The sequence below is a fragment of the Sciurus vulgaris genome (assembly GCF_902686455.1).
Source record: "Sciurus vulgaris genome assembly, chromosome: 5".
In the NCBI taxonomy this organism is placed as follows: Eukaryota; Metazoa; Chordata; class Mammalia; order Rodentia; family Sciuridae; genus Sciurus; species Sciurus vulgaris.
Window position 1 is genome coordinate 66360433 of NC_136465.1, and position 22203 is coordinate 66382635.

General features: G+C 47.5%; 2 protein-coding genes across 4 annotated transcripts in view; both read right to left on the reverse strand.

The window, feature by feature from the left end:
- SLC6A12 (solute carrier family 6 member 12) overlaps positions 1-8372 on the reverse strand; it is a 29341-nt gene extending 20969 nt beyond the window's left edge. The window contains exons 1-4 of one of the 3 annotated variants that reach the window (XM_079141297.1): positions 8220-8372; positions 7706-7836; positions 5930-6008; positions 3566-3839 (exon numbers count right to left, since the gene is read on the reverse strand). In XM_079141297.1, coding sequence (XP_078997423.1) covers positions 3566-3779 — 214 coding nt within the window. In that variant the 5' untranslated portion in view covers positions 3780-3839; positions 5930-6008; positions 7706-7836; positions 8220-8372. Of the gene's footprint in view, positions 1-3565; positions 3840-5929; positions 6009-7136; positions 7156-7705; positions 7837-8219 lie in introns of those variants that run through there. The other 2 variants (XM_079141298.1, XM_079141299.1) reach the window with 2 other exon arrangements.
- Positions 8373-13052: 4680 nt separating this feature from the next.
- Positions 13053-22203, reverse strand: part of LOC306661943 (sodium- and chloride-dependent GABA transporter 2-like) — a 36443-nt gene continuing 27292 nt past the window's right edge. The window contains 10 exon segments of the mRNA XM_079141300.1: positions 13053-13547; positions 13856-14026; positions 14703-14737; positions 14740-14752; positions 14941-15041; positions 15560-15662; positions 16365-16502; positions 16817-16929; positions 17919-18043; positions 19445-19548. Of these exon segments, the coding sequence (XP_078997426.1) occupies positions 13425-13547; positions 13856-14026; positions 14703-14737; positions 14740-14752; positions 14941-15041; positions 15560-15662; positions 16365-16502; positions 16817-16929; positions 17919-18043; positions 19445-19548 (1026 nt within the window). The 3' untranslated portion in view covers positions 13053-13424.

Consider the following 22203-nt stretch of genomic DNA (forward strand, 5'->3'; position numbering starts at 1 on the left):
GCTCAGGTTTGAGTTGCATGGATGAGCGCAGGGCCTATGAGGGGCAGGGTTCAGGAGAAGGGACATAGCTCAGGAACTCTCCCACGGGGCACTTCATAGGAGGTCTATGGGGCATGTGACCTGCAGGCCCCTTCCACCAGCTGTCAGAGTTCCTTCCCTATAATAAAGGAGATGGCTTCAGTTCTGGCCTTAGAATGTGGGCTTTGGTCCCACAGAAGCTGGGGACCCTAGAAGGGCTTCCCTCTGGATGGGTCCACCAGGTCTAGACCTTGCAGGGCAGGCAGGGAGGTTGATTTTGGTCAACAATAGGTTGATTTTGGCTTTCTCTGAGTTTCCAACACACCAGTTCTGCAAATTAGCTTATCAAACACTTGCTCATGTGGTTAACCTGGTCCTCAGTCCTCTTGGTGTCTGCCCCTCTGTAGATACGAGCAGCCTGATGGGTCTTAGCAGACAGGGTGACCTGAAGCTTGTGGCTAGTTTAAGATTCCCCCTCTGCTCTAAGTTGATCTTCCTGTCCCTCCCAAGTGCTCTTTCCTGACACAATGTCAATGATCACAATTTCATAAAGTTCTCTTTTGCAGTGAACAGTTTTTTAAGGATGACCTGGTTTAGTGGCTCCTCTCTTTTTTATAACCAAAGACCAGATTAGACCAATAATCATATCATTATTTTTCTATTATTTTGAAAGTTGTTTCTCTACAGAACCACTTATTAGCTAATAATAAATGAATTTCCCTACATATATTATTTAAAATAATATTTAACTGCCAATCAGGGCTTATGATCAGCCTGAGAAAAACATTATTACTGCAATGAGTTAGTTCAAGTGCAAACTAAAAAAATAGTTCACACTTGGGTTCATTGGTGATATCTCATTCCCGTATAAATCCACTATTAGGATGTCTGAAATAAGCAAATTAATCCTGGCCTTTCTTTATTAACTTCCCAGATCCCCAAAGTCCAGTGACCCCCAGATTGGAACCCTAGGTCTCATTTAGCCCTCTGGTGTTAAAGATGAAGGAAAGAAGATAAAGCAACAGCAATGTCTTTCCCAAGCACAGTGGGCCTGCAGACATGCCCCACCATGCCAAAATCCACAATACTCAAGTCCCTTATATAAAACAGAGCAGCATTTGCATATAACCTACACATATCCTCCCAATACCTTAAGTCATTTCTAGATTATTTATAATACCTAATACAATGTAAATACTGGGTGAAGTGTTTACTGTACTGTAGAAGGAGTAACGAAAAGAAAAAAAGACTGTACATGTTCGGTATAGGTGCAACCAAATATACATATTTGATCTACAATTTGTTGAACCCATAGATGGCAAACCCATGAATACAGAGGGTCTACTGTAGTTAGATTGTGGGCTTTGGTCCCACAGAAGCTGGGAACCCCAGATGAGCCTCCCTCAGGCTGGGTATACCAGGTCTAGACTTTGTGGGGCAGGGGAGGAGGTTGATTCCTCCATCCTAGGCTTTGTCTCTGAGTTTCCAACACACCAGTTCTGCAAATTAGCTTATCAAACCCTTGCTTGGGTGGTTTAGCAACAGAGCTAAAGTGATACAGATATAATGTCTTTCTTTGGTCCTGCCATCTTGGAGGTAATCTGGGCTCAGCCCCCAGAGACTGAGGTCCTGCCTCCTGCCCTCATGCTCTCTCTCCCACATAGTAGAGCAAGATGTGTGCAGTGAGGTAGGGCAGTCACCCCACTGCAAACATCTAACTAGCTGTGTTCTGGGGCAAGTCCTCCCCGGTGAAATGAGGGCTGGGACTAGATAACCCTCAGCTCTGACTCTAGCAACCTAGATTTGTCTATGACACTGTGTCCTGGGACAAAGAAAAAAAGCACCACCTCTCCCACTCCTGTTTCCCCTAACTTACTGGCCAGTGTCAGTCTCCCATCATACCCCTGATCCACCCAAGGAATTCTATTTCCATTTCTTTGGAGTCATTAGTTTAAGCAGTTTTAATAACAACTGTTAAGTTTTAAAACACATAGCAACATGTGTAGTGAATACTTAGTAAACATTTGTCAAATTACATAAAAATAGTACTTAGAAGGATTTCCTAAACCATGGTTCTCTTTTAATGTGAGTGTTTCTTCTTTTTACCCACCTAGAATATTTCTAATATTTAAAATAAACATATATCATTTCTATGAGAAAAATAAAGGCGCCAGGCTTGATGGTGCATGCCTGTAATCCCAACAACTTGAGAGGCTGAGACAGGATGATTGCAAGTTCAAGGTCATCCTGGACAACTTAGAGAGAACCTGTCTCAAAATAAACAATAAAAAAAAAAAAAGGCTAGAGATGTACTTCAGTGGCAAAGTGCCCCTGGGTTCAACCTCCAGTACCACAAGAAAAAGATGACTTCAAGAGGAAAAAACTAATCAGATTAGTCACAAAGGACTACATATTAAAAGGGTTCCATGTATCTGAAATATCCCAAGTAGGTAGGTCCATAGAGACAGCAGCTTATGGTTTCCAAGGACTGAAGGTGGGGAGGGGGTGAAGGAATGGGGAGTGACAGCTACTAGACATAGCTTTCTTTTTGAGATAATGAAAATGTTTTAAAATTGATTGTGGTGATGGTTGCACCCTTTTGTGAATATACTAAAATCACTGAATTGTACACTTAAAAATATATATCTGGCCCTTCCCAATCATGACTTTGTTAACTTTTACTACCAATGCTGAAAAACAATAAAATAATGTATCCTCCGCTTGAAAAAATATATATATAAGTTATCCTTTCTTCAATCAAAATACGTCATGGCTCCTATTTCACTTGGAACAAAGAATACAAGATCTGAACCCATTACTCCTCTGAGCTCATCTCCTGTTATTCTCCTTTCTAATTCAGCGCCACACTGCCTCCTCTGTGTTCCTCAAACAGGTCACTTCTTCTTTCACCCCAGGACCTTTGCGTTCACCATTCCCTCTGTTGGGAATGTTCTTTATCCCATATGCATCCATAAGAACCACACTTTCACCTTCAAATCTTTGCTCAAGTGTTGCCTTCTTGGCAAAACATTTCCTGGTCTCCCTATTTCCCATTTCAAATCCCTTTGCCTCTCCCAGTAATCCAGCATCCCCTGTCCCTTGTCCCTGCTGTAATTGTTGCCACTCTGCTCATCACCGTTTGACATATTACAGATTTTCTTGTCTGTAATCTGTCAGCCTTTATCAGAATATAACACTCAGAGAAGGCTCTGTTTTGTATCTAGAATAGTGCCTGGCACAAGACAGACCTGCAATAATATTAGTTGAGTGAATTAATGAAGTTTTTATAGAGTAATGGAGGACCCAGATTTCTTGGTCCTGCTGTTGCTTCATTTAAAAGCCACTGGAGCCCTGAAAGGTATCATCCCCATTTCACAGAGGGAGACACTGAGGCTAGAGGTGGAGCTGGAGCTCACTGCCGCCTTCCAACTCCATGACAGCCCTCCTTCCATTTTACCACACTGCCCAGGAAGGAGGGGCCCAGGTAGGCACTGCTCAGCCACAGGGCACGGCTCTCCCCACCATGCCTACCTCAGTGTGAACTCACCACCTCCATTTTTGTAGCAGAGATAGGGAAACCTCCAGACATTGCCTAGCCCAATGATCTCCCCGGCCACTGACAGCACAAACTCCATCTTGTTGTTCCATTGGCCCCGATCCTTCACCTGGTCCTCGCCTTCCTGGTCCAATGTCTCTCCCTCCTCAGGGACCCAGGAGACCACAGGAGGCCCATCCTCATGAACTGCCACATTTTTGTCCATAGCCAGATAGTGAGTTGGGAGGCCCCGTGGGATGGGGCAAGATGTCGGGAGAGGCAAAGTCTGGTGGGAGGAGAAGGAGTGAGCTGTAAAACCCCTACATAGGCCCCACCGTCCTGCCTTCCCCAGCCCAGTCTTTGCTGCTGGAATATTGCTTTTCTTCTCTATGGCACCTCTCCCTAGAGTTACACTTTGCTCTCAGAGTCATGAGACTAAGCAATGGGGAGCAAATCTTAGTTTGCTGATTTTGCTGACAGGAAAGTCAAGCCTTGATAGATGAAGTGACGCAACTTGCCCAAGACCATTCAGGAGCAGAACTACAATTACAATCCAGGCTTTGGGCATTTTATATCAAGTCTCTTTTGATCTCTGTCACCAGTCACCATCACAGCTAGGCCATCTGCCCAGATCCTCAATATTTAGAGGGTGACACTACCCAGCTTCTGGTCTCCAAGCCAGAAGGAATCAAAGGCTGCCAAGGGTGACAAGGGTCAAAGGTCAGTGTGTCCGAGGTGACAGCATTGGCCCGCCCAGTTGTGTGCTCGTTCCTGTGCCAAGATGATGGATTGACTCAGGGTAAACATGGGGCCAGCTAGCCCTGGATATGTGATTGGAAGGGCAGGAGAAGGTGGGACCTCTGAACAAAGCTGGATGGGGACTAGGATTGGCTCCAGGGCCAAGTATAGGCCTTCAGAGGAACCCCATTTCTTTTCTCTCAGTTGCATTTCCATCCTGAGAAAAGTTGGGGGGTTGGTGCCAAGAGGGATCATCAGGGCAATTGTCACTTGGTTGGTGGTCATTTCCAGATGACTCCAAGATAACCAAATGGTCTCCTCAAGAGGGAAGCCCAGAACTGGGATTGTAGCTCAGTAGCAGAGCACTTGCCTTGTACGTGTGAGGCACTGGATTCAATCCTCAGCACCACATAAAAATAAATAAATAAAATAACAGCATTAAAGAAAAAAAAGAGGAAGCCCAGTGAGAACTGTCCATCATGGCAGATGACCATCCTTTCTCCCCACCCAACTAAAGATCCTGAAACTCCCTGGATCTCCAAGAGAATGGCGTGGGCTCCTGTCAGTTTTATTTTCTTTCCCTCTCATCTGTCAATTACCAAGAGATAAATTGCAGCAGAGTTGTTTCTGGAGTCCATGTTTGCCTTCTCCTCTCTCCCACACATACAAACAATCAGTCTGAGGCCACTTCTGCCTTTATTCCCAGGAAAGAGCCAGGAGATAGTGCCCCAGACTACAGAGGAAAGCACCCATCCTGCCACCCCTCGCCTCAGAGGGGTGTTGGGGGAATCAAAGTGGGTCTATCAAGTGCTCCATGTTCCTCTGAGGCTCCAGAGAAACACAAGGGAGTCTTTTTATGAAGGAAGAGTCTGTGTTTATTTGTTGGTCCTTTTAACCCAGGCAACAGCCCAAGCCCAAGTCAGTTAGAAAGGTGTGGGCAGGAGCCATCTGAAGTTATGGAAATTTTTGAAGGTGACTTGGAGGGTACAGGTTATCCCAGGAGCAGAAAGCATGACAGGGTAAAGTTCTGGTATTGGATTTATTCAGAGGCTTCTAATGCAAGCTCAGTTCAGGAGGGAGGATGAGGTGTCACCCAGGAATTCATAGGCCTTAAACCTCAGATACAAGAAAGGAGGAAAGAAGAGAAGGAAAGAGGGCTCCAGATTTGGAGTAAGTGACCAGATCCATGGGAACTTAAAGAACCTGAGCTTCAGGTTGAAAGAAGAGGGGAGCTCAACCCCAGGGGAGAGATCCATGATGCCTGAACCCAAAAGTGACCATTTCTAATGAGTTAGAACTGGGGAGCTCTAAGGAATGGCTCCTGAATCATTATCAAACTAATGAACAAATAAATGAATGAAAACTTGGAAACACACTAAAGCATCAGAGAAGAAACCTGAGATCTTTCCAGCTTTTGCTAATTACAATAACAATAAAAGGTTAACATTTGAGTAAGCACTATGCTAAAAATATACGAATCTGTATGCACATTATTAAATCTCTTCCTCATAAGTCTCTGAAGTAGATATTACTATTAGCTCCATTTTATGAGGAAGTGAAGCTCAGAAATTAGAGAACAGTAGCTGGCACCTAGCAGGTGCTCAGTAAAACTGTTTTTGAAGAGTGGAATAAACTTACCAAGACAATAAGTTGTGGAGCTGGGTCTTGCTCTGTGACCTAAGGCAACTCACACCTCCTCTTTGAGCTTTAAATCTTCCTGGAAAAGAGAATGAATCCCTGCTCAACAGGGGTATTGAAAGAGTGGGAGGATAACAATAAGATCCATAATAAGAAATTACTGTCTTTGCTTGCTAAGCCATCGGTTAGCTGAGCTCAGGGCAAGGGTCCCCAAGGGAGTGTTCAGCAGAAAAACCTTACTATTCCCAGACCTAATAGGGGCACCTATTTCAAGACCCAGATGTTCTCAATAGGTGTAGACCTGATAGAGAAAAGGAGTAAATGAAGGGATGAATGAAGGGAAAGCTGAAGGAGAGCAGGGACAGAATCAGTTTGTGCCAAGGATTTGGGTTGCGTCAAGGATAGTGGAGGAGAGAAAGGGGAACATGATCTGACATGGGATAATAATTTTTTTGAAATAAAAATAGTATTGGAAGAAGCATAATTTAAGGGTAAGAATGAAAAATCAGAAAGGCAGATTGAAAGCAAGAGCAAGTGAAAAGGAAAGCTGGCCCGGAGCCATGGTAAGTCAAGGGGAAACAGACTGAAATTGCAGCAAAAGAGATTTAAGTTAGACTCAGGGGAGAAATATTCTGCAGGACATTAAACATAAAAACAAACTATACGTGACTCTCCTTTTGGGGTTACTTTTAAAAGTGAAAAGGATAGCATATCCTACCCCCACAATGCCTTTCTACCTCTAGCCTGTTAAGAATGGTTTAACCATGTTGTCCACAGCGAAGATAACTTCTGAAGATCTGCTTCCCAAGAATTCACCCAAGCTCTGTCCCCTCTGCAGCCCCCAGTGTCTCCTCCCCAAGCTGTCTCCCGGCTTTGTTAAACTAGGGCAGAAGACGGGGATGGGAGATGGTCCTCACCATACTTCAGTACCCTCCAGAAACAAAGACACCATTGTGCACACTGGACTCTAGTCTTTAAGAGACTAGAAAGTACAAATTAATTCTGTTTTGGGTGCTGGGCATGTACAGAAGTCTAGCAGGGCTCTAGCAGGCGAAGTCCAGAAATGCTGCTGCCCGCGTGCTGCCAGGGTACCGGCTCAGTCTCCTTCACACCCATCCAGCGCAGGCTGCAGCCAACACCCACATACCAATACCCATTCCTACACACACACTGGTGCCTCCCGTCACGTCCTTTTGCACACACATACCTGTGTGCATGGCCCCAAAGCCTGGTTCTGTCTGTAGTCCTTCACACCCCGTGGGCAGCTTGGCTCTGCTGGTGGCTGCCCACGACGTCCCTCAGCTCCCTCACCCCCCACCACCTCAGACACAAACACGCCCCTGCTGCACCCCCAGAACCAGGGCTGCTTCCTTCTTTTGGGAGTCGCTTAGCTTCTGGCTCACCAGCAGCCCTGAGAGGGGAGGACAATAGCCCCTCACCTGTGATTGTTAATTCCCACCTCACTGGGCACTGTCCTCCTCCCCTCCCTCTCAGTCAGCTGATTCCCTCTTCCACCCACTGCCCAGGGCCAGCTCCCGTCATAGACTCTCCTGCTGCACAGGTTTATTCCTGAGTAACCCAGTGCTGTGGATGTTGAGGGACACTCGAGTGGTGCCCATTGCCCTAGCAAGCATTCCAAATACCAGATCTTGTCACTGGCCCAGGGAATTGCCTGCCCCTGCTTCCCACCGAGACACACATGGTTCTATAATGTATAAGCCCTCATGTCTTACCCCCCAGCCCCAAGACCAAGCCAACCGTACACCTCCTGCTCACCTCAGTGCCCTGCAGCCAGCTCAGCTCCATACATGGGTCAGTCCCAGGCACCTCCACATTCACTCCTGTTCTTCCCAGTATGGAATCCCATCCAAGTTGTCCTGGGACTCACAGACAGAAAGCCACTCTGTCTCTGTGTGTGAGACAGAGAGAGACAAAGTATTGGGAAGTGAAGGGACAGAAATACCAGAAGCAACAGGAGGGATTGAGGCCAAAAGTCTACGAATCAGGATTACAACATCCAACCTCAGGAAGCCAAGCCCTCTGTCCCTGCCCCCACACTCATTACACTCCCACGGTAGCCCCCTCCCTCCTGGCCCTTGCCCTCCCACTGGCACTGTCCCAAGACGCCCCCTCCAGAGCTGGGCTGAGCTGCTCCCTTTGACAGGGGAAGGGGCTTAGACCCTCATAACCTGCCTTCATCCCCCCTCTTGTTCCTTGCCCCTTCCCTTTCTCCCCTTGCCCCCCACCACAATTCCGTCCTCTTCTTAGGCAAGGTACAGCCCTCTCTTACCAGAGCAGTAGGATGGGAGCCACCAACTCCCAGGCTGGAGGCTGAAAACTCGGGGAGGGGAGTTGGCCTCACTGATGAGGGCACGGGAGGAGGGTGAATCACACACTGGAGTTTTCCACCAAGTACCTGCCCTCTGTGGCTTCCAGGCAGAGCTTTACAGGCACTACCCTCTCCTTGGGATTTTCCTAGAGAAAGCACCCAGAGTGTGTGTATCTCAAGACACGTGATGCAGAGAGGACACAGGTCTGCAGCCAGACAGGGCTGACTTTCCACCCCTCCTCTATCATCTACCAGTCTGGTGAGTTAGGTGAGGATCTGAGCCTCAGTTTCCCACACTGGAAAAGTTAATAACATAGTTTGCAGGGTCGCTGCAATAGTTAAAGAAAACTTGGTAATTACCTAGTCTAGCCCAAGTTCTTAGGGAGAGTTGTTGGTGTTCATTGTGAGTCCTCTGTAAGCAGAGGCTGGGATCATGAAGGGTCTGGTCCTAAGCAGCATCTCTTGGCACTTATGCACATAGCTAGGATTCCTCTGGAATAGCCTGCAGCTGGCAGTGGTTAAGGGCATGAGTTGAATATGTGTGCCCTGTGCTGCACGCCCAGTGGGCTTCTCCAGAGCAAGGCCCTCGTCACCTCTCTTAAGCATTCTCTCCTGGCACTGAGGACAGGACTGCCCCACGGCCCTTCATTTAGAAGGGACTGTGCTTTCCTTCAAGACAAAGATGTTTCTTCAGCTACAGGTGGTGTGGAGGGAGAGGAAGTTGTGGGGAGAAGGGGAAATTTCCCTTTACATGTGCTTCCTCTTTGTCTTTTAGAACTTCCCAGCAGCGGACGGGTGTGAAGTGAGAATCTCAGTCTGTAATTTTCCATCAAGTACCCACACTCAACATCTCTCAGGTCCCTCGCAGCCTCTTCCGTGGGGTTCCTTATCAAGAGAAAGTCAGAGTGAGTCTAAGTTCTCAGATCCTTTGCTTCCGTGAAATTAGAAGTCAGACTGAAGGTCACCTCTGGCAGAGGAGGACACGGCCCAGACAGAATCCATACTTTTGTTACCCCTATGCTCAATTGTCATGGTGCAATCTGCATTGTTGTATCTGCCCTGTCTGAATATTGGGTCCATCATGTATTGATCATAGAGCTTTTTTCAAAGGGATTACTAGAGTCCATAAAACTACCTAGTTACAGCTATCAGAAAACAAAATATCCAGCAACTCCAAATTGACCCTCTTGCCTAACCTCATTCTCTTTCCCCTCCTTCCCTAGGGAGCAGAGCTTGAATTTTCCTAAAAAGAACTGCCCCATTCCTCCCTGTCCTTACCTGTCTCTGGTCTTAGTCTCATTGTCTTAACTTTGAGCCATCCTTAATCCCCCAGCTATTCAGACCAACTGGAAAATTCTGGAGGCCAGAAACCTTGTCTTTGCAAAAAGTAAGAACCTTAGAGATTCTAGCTAAGACTGGACTATTTCCATTCTGGGAAGGTCCTGATTTGAGAGGAAATACAGCCAAGGGAGTTGTGATCTCACCACAGTTAAGAACAATTGTACCCCATAGAATGTTCTCACCACCATCATCTTCTAACTCCATGCATGCTTTTAGAGGACCTGGAATGCAACATGAGCATCTAACTCAGGCTAGGTGCTTTATATGTTACCTCATGAAATTCCCTTAGAAATCTTGAAATGCAGGCATTATTAGCCTCATTTTACAGAAAAGAACACTAGGGAGAATAGAAGCTAAGTGATTTGTCCCATGCCATGCATTAGTCAGTGATGGGACTGGGATTTGAATCTGGGTCTCTTGGTTCCAAAAATCTATGCAGTATGCAGAATATTGTTTACCAGAACATAAGTATCTAAAGGGTAGGGGTCTCATTTCATAATTTTTTGTTTCTGCCACTAGCACTTAATACAGCACTGCCTCACAGTAGGCACTTGGTTTTTACTGGTTGCATGGATGTATAGATGAACTGAGGGACTGATAGACAGATGAATGCAACTTGATGGGGAAAACATGATCCCCATCTTCCCTATCCTAGGAATGCTTTGCTCTCCCAGCACCAGGGAATAGGCCAAGGTATAGAGGCTCAGGTCCTGCTTTTTTTGGTCAATACTGCTATACTGAGCAGGACCATTGGGCCACAGGATGAATGATTATTTTAGGACAGCTTCTCCCTTGCCTCCTAACAAATAGGTTTAACTCAATAAATGTGTAACCTTCATGGAACCCAGTGCAACCTAAAGTCTGGGGCTGGTGAAGCTAGGAAACAGCAAAATGTCTCAACTTGTCCTGGGCTTTTCTGTTATACTGATAGTCCAACGTGGGGTAAATATGAGAGATTTGCTTGAGTGTCCCCAGGGCAGCTCTCGCTATACTCTCTACTGGACTCCAATGATTTCTATGATGTAAATAGTATCTTTCCATTTGCAGAGAAGAAATTAAGGATCCAGAAGTTTACCTTGCCCGAGTTCCCACAGCTAGTAAGATCTAAGTCAGGACTGCAAGACTCTGTGAAGGAGTGTGCTCAGCTGACTGTGGTGCCTCTGACTTTGTGCACATGTGCACATTTGTCTCAGGATAGTGAGATACTGTGTATACATACATGTATGAATTATAGACCTAAGTATATCTGTTTGCAAGGTCTAAAACATGAGTCTGAGACCCCAAGGCAGCCTGGTAAGCCAAGTAGCCAAGTGCTTCCTACTTCCATGGGCCTCATTTTGGAAATCTCCAGTTACCCATGCTTCTTCTCTCTGCTATCACCTGCCCAAGACTCACCCTACCTGCCTTCTCTAACAGGGGTAGCCTTCAGACAGGGAGGGTTCCCTTCCTGTTGTGCTCTCTTCCTCCAAAAATTGTAGGATCCAGTCTGCCATTCCAGGCACAGAAAGCAGATGGGAACTGAAAGAACCCTCTTCCACCCCCACTCCTATCTTGTCCACTCCCTTGACCAAATTCAAGTGCAGGAACTGCTGCTCCCAACCCTGACCCAAACCAGCAGCATTTCTCATATAAGTACCTGTCAGCCCCCTCCTGGATGGTCAGAGAATCTCTCCCCCATACCCCAACTGTTTAGTGAGTGACCTCACACCCACTGGCATCAAAAGAATGAAAGGACACTCACACCCATGGCCTCATTTGAGCCCTACAACACACCCGTGTAGGTGCAGTGCACGGTGCATCTGAAAAAGAAATATGAATTCCAAGGAGCTTCCACAAAGACATCCAATAACTTAGAGACAGGAAAGGACCAGAATTCTAGCTCCTAATTCTTGTGCCAGTTAGTGATTTTCACACCATATTCCACCATTCACGAATTTCCTGAAAGGGACTCAAATTACCATCACTGAACTGCCTACATCCCATCCTGGTTTCAGCAGATTCTTGCAACTCTGACCAGATGGGTGGAGAGAGACCAATGCTATATCCTCAGAATGGCCTTCCCAGAACCCCTGGCCTAAGCCCACAGGTTCCTTCCCACACCCCAAGTATGCCCTCTCACAACACCTTCCTCTTTCATTTCATAGAACTTGCCATAATCTGTTTAAGAAATTGTATCTGGGTTCACCCATCATATATGAGGATGGCCCAGCCAAGCAGAGTAGGTGTTCTGTTGGATGAAGACACCGGGTATGTGATATCTTAAGTGTTGGCATGTTTGTCCAGTAGATTTATTTCTCCCACTGGAGAACTGCGAACGTGTCTGGTATACCTGGAGAATGTCCAGCCAGTCCCTTCAGGAAGGAGTGGCCACAGCCAACACACCAGAGGGCGGCTATTATTAATTTTTATAGTCTTTCAACATCAAGAAAGCAAAACTTGAAGACTAGAAATATTTCAGTGCATTCCCCCACAAACAGACATGAGAAAAAAAAAAAAAAAAAAACCTAAGAAAACCACCCAGGAACCCTGGGCATCTTCAGATGGCAGCTCTGAGAGTCAAGGGACGCTCATTCCAAACAGCATCATATGATCAGAGGAGTGAGTGGGCACAGGCAGACTCAAGCTTACAGGCATGGAGAAATGCAGTTGCTTCCACAGACACACAGCAGCAATCTGAGCTCCACACAACCCCTCAGAGGGAAGGATAGCGAACCCAGGGAACTTCCTGAGACAGGGCAGGCCTGTTGACTGGGAAGGACTTTGCTTTCCACCTGGGCCCTCTTTGCAGCCTAATCCTAGGGACTCATCTCTACAGCTTAGGCCCTGACAGTGAAGTGGAGGTCATGGCAGGGCCACTCCCTTGTGGCCACATCTAATATCGCATACTCTTGGAAACATAAAAGGAGCAAGGCGATCCTGGGGCGGTGGGGTCCCTCTGCTGGCAGAAATGAAGTAGTGCCCTCCTCTGCCAAAGCTCTCCTTACCCTCCTCCTCCCACGGGCAATGACAAGGTCTGCTGGTCTTCTCTTAACGTCTCCAGCACCAGGCCTTGGGTGCTGACTAAGTGCAGGGACAGGTAAGGGCACAACAAGGGGAATTCAGGCAAAAAGCAGCTGCAACTAGGCTTTTACTCTCCTCTAGTTAGTGCCCAGGGCTCGGGGCTTCTCCATCCTTCCCTCCATCTCCTTTTTATCCTTTTTATTCTGCCCAGCAAAGGAAGAGGGGAAAGGAAGCACAGGGAGAGGTGTGGCTGGTTCCTCTGGTCCAAATGTCTGATGATGGAGGGTTGTGGCTTGGCCCTGTCACCCTCCCACCACAGCAATACCTTCTGCTACATGGTTCACAAGGAAAACTCGCTGAGGGAAGGCAAGGTGAGGAAGAGCAAGGGTCCCACAGCCACAACTTCAAAGGAGGAAGGTGGCCAAGGCACAAGGCAGAGGCAGAAACCAGACAGAACCACAAGAGTCAGTGGGAAGATGAATTTAATGGAATGAAGGGTAGGAGTGCCAGAGGCCAGCCATGCTCTCACTCCCGCCAGCCCTCACCCAGCTTCCCAGGCTGTCTCAAAGGGGTCCTCTTGATACTGGCATCTCACATCTGTTCAGACCACCCCTGGAGCAGGGAAGTTGGAGTGGAAGCCCCCCAGTTCAGAAGGCAGATTCTGAAGTTTATTTCAGATATTTTTGGCAAATTCCCAAATATCCCCTTTTGTCTTGTCTGCCCCAGGTGGGGAGCAGAGAAGAATAGAGGGGCTGCATTTGCCCTCTGCCCCTGCAGTTGGCCCCACACCCAAGCTCACAGGCACCAACTGTGAGAGTCCGCCCCCTAGCAGTGAGACTCCAGTTCTGTGAGTTTGAGAAGTGATGTTGTGTGTGTGGCAAGGGCAGGGGCTCCTTCTTGGTTCCGTTGGGGCAGGTCCTCAGCTGGGCATGCGAGCTGGCGGATTCTCTGCAAGGACAGTGAAGGTAGCTGTCGCATGGTAGAGTCAGGGGCTGTCTGCCAGCACCCCTTATCAAAGTCTGCCTGCAGCCCAATAAACTTGACTCCAGGTCCCAGGCCTATAATCACAGCCCAGGGCTTGCAGTTAACCAGTTCTTTTCTGAGACTGCTAAGCACTCACTTTGTCCCTCCCTGACACCCACACCAGACTTGCTGAACCTTCTGTGTACCAGCTCCTGCCCTAGCACCAGCCCACCATCATCCATGGGCCTACCTCACCCACCAAGGCAACTACCCCTGGCTGCATTCCTCCATACCTCTCTGAAGGGGCCCTTCAGGGTGCTGAGTTTGTAGAAGCTCCAGGCAGGAATGCACACCATGGAGGACAGAGCCAGGAGCCAGCCCAGGGCATCACCCCACCATGGGTATGTGTACTTCTTGTTGTAGGTCAGGGGCGTATACTTGATCAGGGAGAACAGGAAGGTGGCCTGGGGAAGGAGAGAAAGAGAAAGAGGATTACAGGGGAGGCAGTGCCTTCAGCTCTCATCCCCCTCCCCCAACAGCTGGCCTGGTAGGATTTGCATCCAGGCTTATCTGGACTAGTCTCCTATCTCCACCCACATTCTGCTCAAAATCCACACCCCAAATCTGTATTTCCAGGGCACACTTCTGTCACTCCAGGGTCCCTGTGTCCCTGGGCGCCTTTAGGATGTGATTGTGCCTGCTGGGTGCTTTAGGGTGTTTACATCTCCCACTCAGGAGTTTGGGCTGTGAGTACTTCCTGGTAGTGATCATGCCTCCTTCTCCCCTTTCCTCATTTATATTGTGCACACAATGCGGGCTCTGGCAACTGCTGACAGAAGCAAAGGAAGCCAGAGGGAGCACCACATCATGGTTTAAGGCTTAAACTCTGGAGTCAGGTTGCCTGGGTTTGAATCCTATCCCTCTATGACTTTCTGGTTTGAGTAAGTTGCTTCACCCTTTAACTTCAGTTTCATCTGTAAAATGAGTATCATGGTTGGTGGGGTTCTTGTGTGAAGCACTTTGTGGCGGGCACAAAATAAGAGCTCTACAACTGCTGCTATTATGACTGCTATGGTTATCAGCATTATTCTGAGCAGCCCAACTCTTGGGCTTCAGTTCCACCTGTGACTTTAGACTCACACTTGGCTGTAGGTCAAACCGTCTGACAGCCTGGACCTCAGTTTATCCCTCTGTGAAATGGAAAGGAAGAATCTATCTTGCTGTAGTTTTCTAGGCTCCAACAGGAAAAGAAGTGAAAATCTAAGGTGATTGTCAACTCCTAGGAAAAAGTCCACTCAAGAGCTAATGACCTCCACCCTGCAGCCACCACCATCTCTCCCTCCCTTCATCTGTCTTTACCCCTTGAGGACTACCTTACCATGCACACAGCTGGTGTGAAAAAGAGCCAACAATATTTGATAAGAGGCCATGGCCTGTACCCAATCATATCTTCAATGTTGTCATAGAAGCGCCTGGCTCCTACCACCGAGAAGAGAAGAAGGAAGGGGGAGAAAGGGCATTCTCCAGCATCTGAAGAGTTAGGAAAGGGGCCACAGACTAGGATGGTCATGGACCAATAAATAAAAGATATTATGGTAGCAGCCAGTAGAACTTGGCTTAGGGAAAGGTGACAATTCCTGATTATTAAGATTGTTAAAAGATGTAAAGGGGCTGGGGAGACAGCTCAGTTGATAGAGTGCTTGCCTTGTATGCATAAGGTCCCAGGTTCAATCCTCAGCACCATTAAAAAAAAAAAAAAAAAAGACAAAAGGGCTGGGATAAGACAGGATGTGGACCCACCTGAAGTGATCTATGACAGGTGTGTAGGCAAGGCCCTTCCAATGGTAGCACTTAGGAATGAGAATTTTTGAGGTCAGGTAGGGTGGAGTTTGGGAAAAGATGGTGTGAGCAATAAATGTCTCCCTTTTGTCTAAGGTCCCTGGGGTGGAGGAGAGCACTGGAGATGGAGTTGGGACCCAGGGGGAAAAGTCACTCACCATAAACCCAAGCCACACAGAGAGACTCAAAGATGGCCACGAACAGCAGGCAAATGCCACTAGCTGCATAGTAGTCAAAGAGCTGAAACACGTACATGCCACCCTGGAAAGGAGGAGATTATTCAGAGGAAATAATGGACTTACCCCCATACCCCTCAGCCTCACACCTTTGGAGCACAGAGCAGCATTGGTGAGGATCACAAGAGATAAGAGGAAATACAATATATAAACTGTAAAGCACTAGGTGGATATGGACAATAATTGTTTTTTATCATTGTTTTCAGGTGGAAGACAGACGAAATCACACAGCTATTGTTAGGTTGTCCCTGAGGACATTTAGGGATTAATTCAGAAGCCTAAGGCATGATGTATACTTTTTTGAGAAAGAATCAGGATATGGGTTGTCTAGTATTGTCAAACTGACAAGCTCTGTTGCCCTCCTTCACCCCAAGACATTAATCAGAATGCACCCATCCCAGGGCTCCCTTCTCCCTTTGAGGTCCTTCACTGAACTTGGTTCAAGGACCTGGAAAATCATACCATCTTGCTGGAGAGGCAGCTCTTCCCAGTCCACAATTACCCAACCATCCTTTCCATACATCTTCACTTACCATGGAGCCAAGTTACCCCTCAGCCATCCTTTCTGAGGTTGGAAGATAGATAGGGGGTGAAGAGGTGCCCTGACTCCCAGAAGGCCTTCCCTGTTACCTGGAACTACAGCAGCATGCCCCACCTGACAGAAGCAGTTGTCCTCTTGGCTCCTCCTCCTCATAGGTTCCCCCCCTCCAGCCTTCCAGACCCTCACCTCTGTGAGCATGACCAGCCCAACAAGGAAGGAGATGACAGACACTGCAAGGATGAGGATCTCCCTCCGGTTCTTCTTGCGGAACATCCGGGGGTACATGTCCACCAGCGCCGTCACCAGGCTTTCTACGCACACAAACTGGATGAGAGGGCAAAAGAATTGGAGGGAAGGAGAGCTCCCACCATAAGCCTGTCAGCCAACTCTGGCTTCTTATTCCTAGGGTTGGTCCTGCCAGCTTCCCTGTCTCCAGTGTCCAGAGCTGCGCTCTTTGTATGGTCAGGTGTGGACCCACCCTATAAGCTCCTCTGGGTCCACTTCTGGTATTCACCAAGTCCCCAACTATTTTAAGGTCCTTTGGGGAATAAAGCTCAACTTCATTCTCTCTGTGCCCCCTGCCCCAGCCCCCACATACCCATTCATCTCTCAGGCTCTGAGTGACCACCTCTTGATACCTGGCTATCTAGTCCCAGAAGAACGACCATGAAGAAGAAACAGCAGGCCCAGAGGGGAGAGAAGGGCAGCATCACCACAGCCCGAGGGTAGGCGATGAAGGCCAAGCCAGGGCCTACAACAAAAGCAGAGCAACAAAGCTCCAGGCCTCTGTGTCCCAGGGCTTCCCAAAAAGAGAGCTGGAGGCAACTTTACCCCCAAAGTTACCATCATCACCACTGTCCTGGCCCAGGACAAGCCAGCCAAACCTCTACCTGGTCCCTGAATTTCCAGAGCACCACCCACTGCATTCTAGCTAGCAAGAATAGAACCTAGAGACCCTAGATATAAAGGACTTTTTCTAAAAGGGCAATGAGCCTACAGATCTACTGTCCCCAACCAGAGGTTTCAAACTTGGAATGAGTTCAGGAGCCAGCAGGCCACATAAATTTGTGAAGCTAATTCACTGTAAAATAAGAGGAAGTTGTAGGTAGGGCCTGATGAGAACAGGAGCAATCATGGTCCAGCTGAGGGCAATCACAGTGTGTTTATGAAGCAGATGGTACCAAAGAAAACACCTCTAGAGCTAGATTTGGCCCAGGGCCTCTCACTCTGTAGAGTGAGTGAGTAAATTGGCATTAATTTTAGAATACCATTTATACACATCCTCTCAAATACATGAAGGTTGTTCTCAGTTGACTCAAATGACAAGAACAAATTCATATGCCAGAGCCCAGTTTGTCCATAGGAAACTTGCTCTGAAAAATAAAAAGTACCACCATGATCTTGGACCATCATCTGCTTCTTCAAGTGTCAGTTCCCATACTGGTGTACCAGGGATAGTACTGGTACCTGCCTCGCAGGTTTACATCACATACTTCATGCAAATGCCCCACACAGTGCTTGACATATGCAGGTTGAGCATTCCTTACATGAAATACTAGGAACCAGAAGTGCTTTGGATTTTAGAATATTTACATAAGCTTGACCAGTTGAATATCCCTAATTTGAATATCTAAAATCCAAAATGCTCCCAAATCTGAAACTTTTTAGCCATCACTTTGCCAAAGTTTCAAACCAGGCTCACAGAATTCAGTGCCCTTAACGCTTCCCAGCAACACTCACCTGACTCAGCAACCTCAGAAATAGGCACCCCCTGCTCCTGAGACATGAAGCCCAGGATGGAGAAGATGGCAAACCCGGCCACAAAACTGGTGCCACTGTTGAGGAAGCAGAGGGCGATGCAGTCCCTGTGTGGGGCAGGTGGCAGAAGGAGGAAACAGGCCAGGTCAGAAAGGGGCTACCAACATCTCAATCTGCAACAAGAACTCCAGGGAAGTACAGCCCCTCCTGGCAGACACCCTGACACCTTCACAGAGGCCAGGGGCAGGGTCCCTAACTGAATTCAGATGACACCCTCACCCCCTTCACCGCCCCCACCCCCAGCTCAGCTCAAATGTAGTCAAGGTGGTCTGCTATCATTTGGATATGAAGTATTCCCCAAAGAATCATGTATTAAAGCCTTGGTCCCCCGTGCAGCAATGTTCAAAGGAGGGGTTTGGGGGAAGTGACTGCATCTTGAGGGCTCTGACCTCATCAGTGGATCCATTAATAGCTGAATGGACAACAGGGTGGTGATGGAAACTATAGGCAAATGAGGCATGGTTGGAGGAAGTAGGTCACTGGGGGTATACCCTTGGGGGCTATAGCTTGTCCCTGGTAATTCCTCTCACCCCCACACTCCCACTTTCTCTGCTTCCTGGCTGCCATGAGCGACAGCTTTCCTCTGCTCAGTGCCCCCTTGCCATGATGTTCTGCCTCACCTCAGACACAAAGCAATGGAGGCTGCAAACCACCAACTGAAACCTCTGAAACCACAAACCAAAATAAATCTTTCCTCATCTAAGTTGTTTTTCTCAGGTATTTGTCACAGCAATAAAAAGCTAACTAACATGTTGTCCTAAAAGAATGATGCTCTAAGGAAGTTAAATGTAAATCAAAATATTACCAACTGCCATGCAGCCTCCCCTCCCTGTCATATTGCTACCACACTTCTGGAGGTATTGCCACTCTGATATAATTCCTTCTGACATGCACATGGATTATTCCAAAAAAACAAATAATTCTTAGGCATTTAGGTTTGATTTTGAAATGCATTATAGGAGTTGTTTTTTTGCTATATTACAACTAAACTAAAATTGGCTTAAATTCTCTGAGCATGAACCAGGTATCCAGGAAGGAACATTGGGGAAAGGACATAAAGTTAGGGAGGGGCCTATGGGAAAAATACCTAAGAGATGAAGTGAAAATGGGTATTGATTCAGTGTCTGCTGGGGCAAATCAAGCAGGCAAGACCAGGGCTCCAATGTATGACAATGCTTCTCAGTCTTGCTTAACTGTAACTCCAGATCCCACTGACCTATGAATCAGCCAGGTAGCTGGGTCCCTCCTTTGGTCTCCCTCTGCTATTTCACCTTTTTCAGAAGCAATCTCTCTCTATATCCTAAAGTTCTCCACAGCCCTGCAGTGTTGAAAAATGGGGGTACAGACAGGGCAAATGCAGGAGCTGATGCGGCTCACCCCTGGTCTAGCATGGCTAGGGAGAGAGCAGGAATGCGGGTATGTGTTTCAGGTCCCACTCTCCCAATCACCTGTAGCAGTTGTTGTGATACTTGTTATAGCTGCCCAGGGCTGTGAGGCAGCCCAGACAGATGGCAAAGGAGAAGAAGATCTGGGTGCCCGCGTCCATCCATACCTGCAAAGGTAAAAGGCAAGAAAACTGAACTCCAGGAGAGCCAGGCCACTGGGCCTCCAAGGGAGGACACAGACATGAACCAGGTGCTGCCTAGAGATAGTGAGAACCTGCTCTAAGCCACTGCAGGCACGCTCTGCCACTCCTACAGACCCAATGGCTCTCATCCCGGGCCCCTGAATGGAGTGTCCTGAGAATCATCAGTATGGAACAGGAATTGAAAGGACAAGACCAGAGGACCTGTGGTGGAAGTCATGGCGGGGCAGGGCAAAGCTCTAGAGCAAAGCCAGGTCTGGGGTCAAGTGTTCTATCATGGGAAACAAAGCCTAGGTTCTTCCCCACTTTCTCCTATTCCAGGTTCTCATAGCATTGTGACCAGCAGGGAAGGGATCCAGGTGCAGGCTACCTAGGGATGTGTGTCCTGGACATCAGGGCTACCTCGAGCATGTAGCTTTGCTCCTCCTGTCTCAGAATCCTCTGTTTAAAAACGGGGAGAATGATCTTCCACTCACAAGAAGTCTAGAGGAACAGAAATGCGTATGGAAAATACCTCTCCAGCTAAGCCTAGGCAGTTATTGCTATTGTTATTGCAGCTGGCTGACCCCACCTTGCATGTTGTGATTTAGATCTAACAGCTAGAATAACATCCCAAAGAGAAAGAATACCAAGGCAACAGGAGTAAGCAACTCTTCAGAGCTGCAGGACATGGGGTCCTGTGACTCCAGAGGATTCTGCCTTCAGCGGACAGTGCACCACCAGAGAACACCAAGCTGTGGTACAGACATTGCCCAGGCAGGTGTCCTTACAGAAGGGGCACTGGACAGTCCTATCTATGCCTTCGGTCTAGCCCACTCAGGACCCCCAAATCCTCCAGCCCCCATGGTTTCTCTCCACTAAGCAGCCTACAATTTCCCCATACACCAATGCTCCACCATACACCAATGCTCCACAGTCCCTTTCCCTGCCTCTCTCCCTGCCCTTTAACCATCACCTCCACCTTGCTCTCCCTTATCACACTCAGTCATACCCAAGTGCCCATTTTCCTCTACAATGTAAGGTCTCGGGGTCCCATAGGCAGACAAACTACCCCAGAATCCCAGATTCCTCAGTCAGCACCCCCAATTGAGACAGAATCTTGAGGACTGGAGGAGAACCCAGAAACTGTACCATTTTCAAAGCTTCCTGGTGGTCCTAATGAACAGCAGCCAGGTGAGGGATCACAGCCCTATAGCCCTGAGAACTGGCATCAGGGACACACCCAGGACACTCCTCTTGTTACACGTTCATTTCTGCAGGAATGGGGATCAAGCACAGAAAGATAGAGGAAAGGCGAGAATGTCTCCCATCTTCTGTCCCTTTACTCACTGGGAATCCCATCCCTGGTGTTCCCTGAGGCAGGAGTTGCCACCAAGGAAAGGAGATCATGCAAGAAGCACAAAAGAAATAATAAGGGAAAGCGTGACTTGGTGGTTCACCTCACCCAGCAGGGGTGGGAGGTGGAGGGGGCAGGCTGAGAATGAGTTGGGAAGAGAGATTAATGAGAACAGAGAAACCTGCAGGAGGTTGCAGCGTTCTGTTGCCTTTGACCAAAGACCTCTCACTGGGGGGTTGGCAAGCCCAGCTCTCCACACAGCCACCGCTTGACGAACCTGCTGGGGTGGGAGATCTGAATGGGGTCAGAAGGAAGCTGAAGGAACACACAGAGCAAACTGTTCTGTTCCCCACCACAGGTGACATACTCCCTTCTGCCCATTGCAGGAGCCCCAGTTTCCAGAACAAAACTCTGGTGTGTCTTTGTCTGAGGCAGAAGACAGATCAAGAAAAAAACAAGATTGAAAAACGCTTGTTGGAATGTGGACGAAATGAGGCTGTTCACACGAGAGAAGAACAGAGAAACCTTTAGAAGATCCAGTAAAGATGTTTTCAACCTTAAGTCCTGCCCCCCAGGATTATGACTATCTATCTAGTGTGAAATAGAAAAGCATGGTCAGATGGATTCAGCTTTAATTCCCAACTCTATTAATTACTGGTTGTGTGATTAAGAGTTACTTAACCTCTCAGAATCTCCCTTTTCTCATCAGAAAAGTGGGTATAAATATAACAAATAATGTGTACAAAATGTTTAACACATAAATAAACATTAGTTTCCTATCCCCTTCTTTAGAAAACGGCCTTATTTATTTATTTTTTTAATTTGGTACTGGGGATTGAACTCCGGGGTGCTTACCCATTGAGCCACATCCCCAGCCCTTGATTTATTTATTTATTTATTTTATTTTAGACAGGGTCTTACTAAGCTGCTTAGAGCTGTGCTAAATTGCTGAGGCTGGCCTTGAACTTGCAGTCCTCCTCCCTCAGCCTCTTGAGTAGCTGGGATTACAGGCATACACTACTACACCCAGCTTAGAAAACAGTCTTTAAAACTTTCAAATAGTTCATATCCTTTGGAAAAGATCTATCACGTGATTAAGACAGTAGACTCCAAAAGACTATTTGGGAGGAAACCCAAACTCCCTCACACGCTAGTTTTGTGGTTCTAGGCAAGAATCTTGAGTTTTCTAAGTGTGTCTTTATTTATAAAATGATGCTAACCTCTGACTCACAGGGTTGGTGTGAAGATTAAATTTTGTCAAGCACTCATGCAAGCTTTTGCTGCTG